The 10112-nt window shown below is 38.6% G+C and overlaps 1 protein-coding gene across 1 annotated transcript; it reads right to left on the minus strand.

Annotated features, from left to right (window-relative positions):
- Positions 1-3123: 3123 nt before the first annotated feature.
- CITED2 (Cbp/p300 interacting transactivator with Glu/Asp rich carboxy-terminal domain 2) lies at positions 3124-5901 on the minus strand. The gene is made up of 2 exons (XM_072408991.1): positions 5721-5901; positions 3124-4581 (listed from the first exon to the last, which is right to left on the minus strand). Exon 2 carries the CDS (start codon positions 4572-4574, stop codon positions 3873-3875), a length of 702 nt encoding a protein of 233 aa, XP_072265092.1. The 5' UTR covers positions 4575-4581; positions 5721-5901; the 3' UTR covers positions 3124-3872.
- Between the last annotated feature and the right edge of the window lie 4211 nt (positions 5902-10112).

Below are 10112 nucleotides of genomic sequence, written 5' to 3' on the forward strand. Positions count from 1 at the left end.
AAGGAGCAAAGTGCAATACTCACAGAAGCCAAGTTCTATCTTGTACTGGTCTGTGTTAAAGGCTCCTTGCATCATTTTTTGTGTACAGCTTTCCAAAATGTAGTTCCTGCCCGAGTTGGGCAACCCATGAGTTGAATGTTAATAGGCCCCTTGGGAGCTGAATTAAGTTTGCCATACACTATACAAAATTTTCAGTATATTAGACAAAACCAAATCAAAGCGATCATTTATGATTTTAGACAGAATGTCAATCAGAAACTTATAAAGCAATGCTTTGCCATTGTATTGGAATCAAAACAACTTTTAGTATTACTATTGAAAACAATCATATTATTGATTGAATATCACTCAAGTGTATAGAATGTATGTTTATTTGTGTACAGCAGTCCCCCAACACCAGCAATCAATCCTGCCAAATCAACAACCACCAAATGGGGACAACCTCTGTAGATTCCTATGGATTAGAGCACAGTGGGCTGCCACTCACTCATCCTCCCCCTCATCTATCCATTTGTTACTGTTAATGGAAAGGATCAAAAAAGCGGCAGAAATCTAACATGTATACATAGCCTTAGTCTATTGCAACAATCAATTTAAGGTAATTGTAACATTAAAAAAAAAAATTACATAGCGCATGCCAGATCATTACTATGCTTTACTAATTTTGACAGGGATAGCATATACTAAGTCTGAATGCAATCAGGTAACATTTTCATTTACCATTATTCTTATGTATAATTTGCTCATTATTATATAAGCTTTGTTTGGAGGTGCTGCTCACTGGGTTACATTTTTTTTTTAAAAACCAAGTTTCCATTCTGCTCAGACTGAAAATAGTATTCAATAAACAGTGCAAGGGACAAGTGCAAGTAACAGCCAATCACATTTCCCTTTAGGTATGTCGGACCAGCAATAGATTGATTTTGATTGCTTTCCAAGGGTATTGCTGTTTGCGCCATTCCATTTGTGCCATTTGCTGAATAAGACTGTATATGACCTAGTAATTGATACAAATGTGTACTTCCTGAAAAACGCTAGTTTTCATTGATATCCATGGTCTTTTTAAATTGCATTTATACATTTGCTTGGTGGAAATAAGTGGTGACCCAAACAGGACAAGGTGTGTTTGCTATTAGTATGTGGTGCTTTGTATGCTTTGGTGCACATAAGGAGTCTATTAAAAATAAATAGGCTACCCTACAATGTATCATAACCCATGCACAGGTGTTATTTGGCTGTTAAAACAAAAAACTATGCAAGATGGGTATTCTATGTTACTGATCATTAGTCATAAAATAAAGGCATAGCAAAAATAATCCACCTCTGAACCAATGTGTTCAGTTGGATTACACCACAAGTCCAGAAAACATAAAAATACAATGTCTTTGAAGCATGCTTGGTCCCCAATTCATAAATGTTCCCTTGAATCCACTTAGCAGGATCTGTGGAGACATTAAAACTTACTATCTATGTAAGCATTTGTCAACATAGCCAACTGTACCGAGCATTGCAGCAAGTATAAAAAATGTAGCAAATCCCATCACTGATGCAGCCCAGTTTTACCAGTGTTAGATTTGCAGCATAGTGTGAAAAGCACAAATCCAACTTTCCAGTTACCACCAGTCTAATAATTCGGCTATATAGTAACATTCTGTTATCAAAGCCACATGTTTTATTGGAGCAAGAAAGGTGGGTTCTCCTCTGAGTTTCAGTAGTGGACAATTTATGTGCATTTTCTGTACTGAGAACAATGCCTACAGATAAAGTGCATGTTTGCATCATCAAAGATTTGTACTGGACACCCTCAGTGTGGTCTTGAAAAGAACATTTGTTATTAAGCTGGGAACATCCAACCCAGCAAACATACTCCTTTATTCCCATGCAGATCAGTAGACAAGGAGTGTCCCTGCTGTATAAAGTATCCATAGACACAGTTTGATTGTGCTGTTGTGTAATGTGTAAAAGCTGGCAACTCACGCATACCATACTGATAGTATAAGCTCCTTTAGATTTACAAGAACCTTATAGAGAGAGTATTTAAACAAAGGTGTTCGTAAATCTAAAGGGAATCGTACATTTGGAGTGGATGTGGGCAGTGTAGACAATCTTAGCATTTCTAGATTTCTATGGACAATTCATGCTACCCTTGACATTTATGAAGAGGAACAGAATGAGGAAAATCTGATGCAAATAGCTCTAAGAATCAGGAAACACCAGAAAAATCTGAAATAACCCATCTTGTCACCATTTCTCATACAACAACATCTACTGTAATCATTCCCCAAAGACTGTAATTATCACAAAGTTAGGGACACAAGAAACCCATACAGGGAAGATGTTGAAGAGCATTAACTTGCATTGTGAGCTGTGGGAAGCTAGCAAGTTTAAAATAAACCTGTTTTAATAAATATAGGGAACATAATTTTCAGATGCAATGACATTTGTCAGGCTATTGGGCTGACGGAACAATCCAATAGCTACTGACCAAGAACAATACACCAACATGTTGAGTTATAGCCAGGAAACTAGTATTTTTAAAGTGAGAGTTCGTAACCACAGTCTCCAAATTTCTTTCTAGGTAGGCTAGGGAAGAAGGATGCATTCAGACAATGAACAGTTTGCTTGCATGTAAATAAACCGTAAACAGTTGAGTTTCTGTGAAAGAAATATGGAAGCTGCCATTGGTGCCTTCATGAAACTGGGAGAGTTTTGTCAGTCTGCCATGTACAGATCTGACAAAAGCATGCAGCAAATGAGTGCCAGACAATGCAGTATTCTCACCAGAAATTTAAGCGGAGTGGGAAGAAGCTGTAGGTGGGCGACAGCCCATGTATTGTGAGCCAACTTTTGCCAGGTGGTGCTTCCGGCTAAAAGCAGCTGGGAAGAACACTGCAATGTCAGAAAAATACAACGGGATCGTATTTTAAATCTTAGCACTATAGTCCAAGGCATCAGAATGCCAGTGAATTGGCATCCTTGTAGAAGTCAGCAATGGCAGCCTCCAATAATCTCTCGTCAGATTCCCTTTAATTGCTGTTATGTCTACATGCTGCTTAAGCATTCCTCAAAGTCAGATTTACTTATTGTTTTAGGGCTGTAAAAAAGATTTTAGTCCAAACTAGATTGCACTTTGCAGCTCTTTATTGACATTGGCAAATTAAAATAGAATAAATTAACAGGTATTTTCTCAAAAAAATCTTTGTACAAAAATACTGTCAAAATTTCCTAAAAAGCTTTTAACACAGTAGTATTTTTTCCATGAACTAAATTACCTAGATTAGCACAGTGTCAAACATTTTTGGGAAAAAATGCATTTGTGAAATGTTTTACACTGACTACATTCCACCCTAACTGTTTTCTGTACATGGGTGAAACACCGGTAAATTGGGGTGGGTAGGGGAGGACAAACATAAAAATTCAGTTATACCAGTCGGACTTTCAGCTGATCTGCCAAAGCTTGGCCCTCTGGTTAAAACTTCCAGTTACAAAACAAATAAAAGGAACAAAAAAAAGTGCACAGCAATGCATAGATTAAATGAAGCGACATGGCAGCATTAGTGCAGTAACAATCCTGCCTGTAAGGATCATGCAACCATCAGCTCTATCTCACGTTGAAACAAACTGAAAGAGGACTTAAGTCAAAACACCAGAAAATGGCTGACTTGGACAGAAGACAAGTAAAAATTGCTGAAACACGCTATTGCAGAAAAGTGTCTCAAACAAGGCAGTAGGGAAATAAAAGGTGGGAGTTAAAATAAAAAAAAAAACAAATATATATTTATACTCTGTACAGATTAATAGTGGATTCTGGAAGCAAGATTGGGTGTCCATGGAGGAATGGTCAAAGTTCTTTTTGTATCTCTGATAAGGTCCTAACAGCTGACTCTGTTCGGCTGCTGTTTACAAACAAAGTCCGTCATAAAATCAAATTCGTTCTGTCCCAGCCATAGCTCTGGAAGTTCTTTAATACGATCCAAACCCATTTCTATGACCAAGGACATTAGAACTTCCTCATCTATAAAGTCTGTGTCGATGACACTAGGAGGCAGCATCGCTGCAGGGACATGGCTGACAGAAGGAGGCATACCAGCGCTGTGCTTTGGATTGCAGTCTCTGAAATGCTGGCTTGTCCCATTTATCTGATGATTTACAGGATGCAAGTCTGGCATATAGTGGTTATGTTGATAGGGATGATGCGTAAAATATTGATTGTTCAGTTTCTGTAGCTGCATGCTAGCTGTAAGCTGAGCTCCTTGATTTGATACAGGGGGTCCCATAAATTGTGAAGTGTTAAATCTTGCCGTCTGTACCATGCTGCCGTTAGGATGCCCTCCGTTTACATTCCCTGCCACCATGGCGTGCCGGATACTGTTATTAGAGTTCATATTCCCTGCACTGTAGTGCATGTGTTCCCCCATTAGGCTGTTGAAGGTGTGTTGTTGCTGTTGCTGCTGCTGGTGGTGATGTGGGTTGGGGAACTGACCCATACCCATCCGATGAGCCGGGTGGTGGTGAAGACCATTGCTTCCATCTGGAAACCGTCCATGATTCATTGCCATTAAATGGTCTGCCATTGCACACCTGGGAAGGGAGATCATAAAAAAATTAGTTCTGCAGAACATACACAGCAAGCAATTAAACCTCTACAAGACGCCCCAGAACACAATCACCATATACAATGATAGATTAAGCCATTACTGCAAGTGTCACTTCTGCATAAACGTGCACACACCATACATTTCTGCCTTCCATAGCCCTTGTTCATCAGAGCTCATTTCCTGCATCATGCATCCCAGCACAAATTCTATTACCTAGAAATGACAATCCTTAAATGCCCTTTACATTAACAAAAACCTCCGACATGATGGGATTAAAGCAGCCAAGCTCAGCCCCATGACGTATGGCTATAACAATGTCATTGACACATTGCATTTTATAAACACTCTTCTACCTTCGCAGCCATACATTAAGTACCTGTAATCCTCTGCACTTCCAGCAGACCCTTAAACGCTGCCATTAAATAGGATTGAGCGGTCTGTAAACTGCACCCATCGCTTATTTCACAGTAACAAGACAACAAAAGCTCAGGAGTAATGTACACATCACAACATTGAATCAACTGACATCATAATAACACACAAAGTCATTGCAGTGCCAAACTTCAGCAATGCATGATTTATATAGATATATATATATATGTACACTGAGGAATGGAGGGGCAGCAACCAGGGAAGCAGGCAGATAGAGGCAACAATGCAAACAAAAGGTAGGACATCACTTGCAAGTCTTGCCCATATGCTGGGTGCAGCCTAGGTGGGATCATCTCACAACTACACAATAACCAAAACCAACTTGTCCTAGGCATCAGCACCCCTAAAAATGCAGCCAAGCAGGGGGTGTCACACAATGCCCCCCCCAAACCCCAGCAATACACATGTTCACTCAACTTACAGATCCAACAAGAAGCAGCCCACAGCAGATCTATTTAACTTTCCAGTAAACAAATAATAAATATTTGTAAGACAGATCTTGACAACAGCTACAGATCGCAGCTCCCACACAAAAAGAGATCAGGACGATTACAACAACTTTTCCCATAGACTGAATTATTTATCGAGGTTACAGATCGTCACAGCCAGCACTGCCATCTGTCTCCCATCGCAGCCTCCATCAGAGAAGACAATGAAGCCAGATCTGTGTATCCAGAAAGAAGTGCTCACCCCGTGTGATCGCTGCTACAATGCTGATGGACGATCAGAGACTAGATTCCAGCATATAGAAGGCTGAGGGGTGCCCTGCTCCAGATCAGCCTGCCTGGGAAGTGATGTGGCTGCACAGCCCCGCTCTCCGCTTACTCCGCACCAACAAGCATCGGCACTTGCCAACAATGAAGTGTGAGCCTGCTGCCCAACCTACTTATATAGGATCGCAAGGGGCGGGGCCACTGAAGGGGAGGAGAGGAGGCGAGCACAAGTAAAACCTGGAGGAAGGATAAACACAGCCGACAGGAGCTGGATCCAACCCAACAGCAATGCCTTCCTCCTGTTGTTCCCTGTGTTGTGTGCTGGTGACACGTGTGTGTGTGATCAGTCACAGCTCAGCTGCCACTAGGTGTCTTTATTCTCCTTCCATGGCTCTGTATTAGCAGGAGCAAAACACACAGCTTAACCTTTACAGTCACTCCTAATCATAACACAGGGGGAAACTTTCACAAACCATGGAAATGAGAGGGGAATGGAATAAAAATAAACATTCTAATACGTATAAACATATATATATATATATATATATATACACACACACACACACACATATATATACACGGTATATATATATATATATATATATATATATATACACACAGACACACATACATATATAAATAACTATACACACACACATACATACATATATAGATATATATATGTATGTGTGTGTTTCTGCTAGAGCGCATGCATGTTTTATGTGGAAGCGCAGCAAGAGATGCATTGGTGTGTTTTCATTGGTAATATCGCCTCAGATGCATTGCAGAGTGGATTTCCCATGTAAATATGCAGCATGCAGGACTTGGTGTGGTGTAGGACACCTTAAAGCAATTGTTCTAGTTATATTATATATATGAAGTGACTGTTCCCTATATTCCTATATATTCTCAATATTTCTCAGCCAGGGTTCCTCCAGAGGTTGCTAGGGCTTTCCTGAGCAATGAGCGCTTTGTACCTCCCAGGTCAGTTTTCTCTGATACCAATGATCTATCTGGCTCCTTGTAAGGGTTACATTCTTTCATTATATCACTTCATTTTTATTTTTTATTTTGATTTGGCATTGATCTCTTGTAACCTGCTCAAAAGTTCGGAGGAAGAAACATTTCAAGGATCCAATCAGTTGTGCTGCATTTCAAAGAAGAAAGATCAGAAAGATGATCTCATCAGTCTGCTCCCTTTCTTATCACTTTACAGTCACTGGCTGGGGGATGGAATAGACCTGTGTTATTTAACTGTAGCAGAGACATATCAGGTCTTCTACAAGTTTGTATTTGCCTGAAATTCTGCTTTAAAAAAGACTAAAGAAATGCATAACTTACAAAATGCAATCTTTAAACTTCAAGTCAGTCAGTTTGTTAAAGTACTGTGTAATACAAACAATGGCTTTTTTTTTTCTTTTGTTGTATCTGTTTGCAGTCACTTCCTGTCTATATGCATACATTCCAGTGAAGCCTGCATATCATTGTTCCCTTGATGGTGGAATATACAATAAGTATCATCATGGCAGTTTATAGTCTTTACTAACTGACAGCAATTTAGTACAAAAGTGTCACCTGAATGGCAGGATCACTAAAAACATGCAGGTAGGTTAATTAGCTTCCCCAAAAATTGGCCTTTTTAATGTCATATTACTATAGTAGGGATTGTGAGCATTACTGACGGACGGTTAGTGATATGACTATGGACTTTGTGCAGTGCTGAGTAATAGTGTCAGCACTAGATACATACAAGATGGTAATAATAAAGGATTATTAAAAAAAAAAGCAGCAATGTGAAATGATTTTTAAAAGTGCATTAACATGTAAAAGATTTTCATATTCAGTTTAATTGTAATTGATGAAGTGCCATGCAGACACCAGAATGTTTTGTGCTGCTTACAGCTATGTCCTTATGCTGGCAGAGGGGTCATTTGTGTCGCTCTGTTTACTCGTCTCCAATACTGTGTTTTAAAGAAAGTAAAGGTTACAGCAATCCAGAGTATACAAAAATGCATTCTAAGAATTGTTAATATTTAACTGTAGCAGCACACAAGTCTGACTGTAGCGGTGTCCGCTCACTATGGCTGTCTGCACCCATGACAGTGGTTTGTCTATCTGCTCACAGAGAAATGTTATATTATTGTTACAGTGCTGGCCTTGTTTAAAATGTCATTGCTAGAAAGGGGAAATGTTTTCTGGTTTCTGACTAAAAAAGGTCTAAGTTTTACGCAGACTCGTTTTAAACAAACAGCACAATGTACACATTGGTATATATAGATAAATATACTGTATAGATATATATATATGTGTGTGTGTATATGGCATGGCACTCTGCAGTGCTAAGTTTCAGCTCAGCTTGTCTGCAGTATTGCTGGCATGAGGCGTCTGTGCTCTGTAAACAAAATCAGAGTCACAAGTCACCAGGATCCACCTCTTACATACACATTTACTGCCCTTCATCCGGGAGGGGGTTGTGAAGCTTTCCCATCCTCCATAGACACAAGCTTTACCTGACATATGGTCGCTGATTTATGCTCCACCATCAACTTGGCTAGCAGGGCATATACAGTCTTGTAATATAACCCCTATTCCGCCTCTTGGCTGGCTTGATTTAAAAAACTGACAATGGAGGACAAGCTTTTGTAGTAATTGTACATTTTAAAGCCAATCAGTAAAAGTGGATGAAAGCTAACATATTCACCAAAGTTTTTTTAATGTCTTTAAATCTGCAATAAATTATTGCCTTTGGATTCTGACACAAGTTCTTGTTCAGGTAACTTCTGTTTTTGGTATTAAATGATTTTTAAAGTGAATTTATATAGCGCCAACGCAGGGCTGTACGTTAAATAGGGGTTGCAAATGACAAATGGAAACAAAGACACAGGAGGAATAGACGACACTGTCCAAAAGAAGGCCCCAGTTGTGATCTGTGTTGTTACCCCATATCAATAGGCTTCCGATGGGGCTAATTTATTATACATTACATAAATAAGATCCACTGTTATCACCCCCAAGAACACTTTCCAGGAATATGCTACGCAGCCATGTTGATGTAGGAAAAATGGCTGCAGGAGATCAGTGGTCACCAAGGGCTGCGTTCAAATTGAAGTGATTACTTTCTTAGAAAATATCTATTTTCTATGGAATCGCTAGCCCAATTAATTATTTAATATTTACTGATTCACAGCTCAATCAAATTTTCAGCTGCAGTTTTTTACTTTGATTTCACTTTCATAGCATTACTAATATCTGTTCTATTTTCTTGTATTCTACAGATAAAATCACTAGTAACAAATCAATATGAATCGCTGGCATGAGTGATTCAGAGCAAAAATTAAATGCTGCTAAGAATTTGTCCATGCAAGATGGCTCTAAAATGCAACAACAGATACAACGGTAAAAACAAGTATTTTATAAGGAAACATTTATAAATGATACTTTTAGAAATCTGTTCACTACATAAATATGGCCAGATATATCAAAGTGGGAATAGTGTTTGTTACCTGGTCACAACAGATTCTGAAAAAAAGAGAAAGCAGGTACTGTAATTACCCGAAATTGACGAACAGGGACGATATTTACTTGAATGGAGTAGTGATCACCACTTTTCCTAAACTTATCACCACTTTGTGAGCCTCTAGACTTACATTACCACTACTTATTAAAACTTTTAACCTTTTTGGGTCAAAATGTCAAATGTGGCATAAGCAGCAAGATGAGCTATCACATGTTCAAAACAAAAATTTCTGACCTCTAATGTGGTCTATGATGTTCTGCACTGCAATGTATTAAGCTCTATATGGTGATTATTTTGGACTATCATTCTGATTGTCACTTGGTAAATATGGAGAACACAACTTTCAACAGGAAAAGTAATGATCACCTTGAAAGTAGAGAAAATTGAGGAAATTACAGGAAAATGTCATTATTTGTATAGAAATAACACCATTTTGGTTGGTAAACGCCCTGTTCTACACCTAACAAATGACCCCCCCATGTCATTTACTGCACTTACATCTACAAGAACGGTTATTGAAATTGTACATTGTAAGTAGCAGTTTAGAAATAAGTGTCATCAATAATTTATATCACACAATTTGAATGCAGACATTTATAATTCATGATTTATGGATTCCAAACAAACTGGACAAACATGCTTGTATACAGTCATGTGAAACAGTAAGTAAGCTCATAAAAAGTGATCAGTTTTTTTTTATTTGAAGTAAACAACAAATCATCAGCCAAGCAGTGCCTAGAGAAAGGGGTGATGTACAATACTTTATGACACAAACATTGGCATGAAGTGTTCTCATAACTTAAATAACGAAAATGTGTTAAATATATACATCCCCTACCTAATAAATTGGAA

Source organism: Pyxicephalus adspersus, chromosome 4 (assembly GCF_032062135.1).
Source record: "Pyxicephalus adspersus chromosome 4, UCB_Pads_2.0, whole genome shotgun sequence".
NCBI classification, from domain to species: Eukaryota; Metazoa; Chordata; class Amphibia; order Anura; family Pyxicephalidae; genus Pyxicephalus; species Pyxicephalus adspersus.

What these genes read in the sequence shown, in the direction of transcription:
- CITED2 (XM_072408991.1), bottom strand. Translation starts at nt 4,574, where the DNA reads ATGGCAGACCATTTAATGGCAATGAATCATGGACGGTTTCCAGATGGA.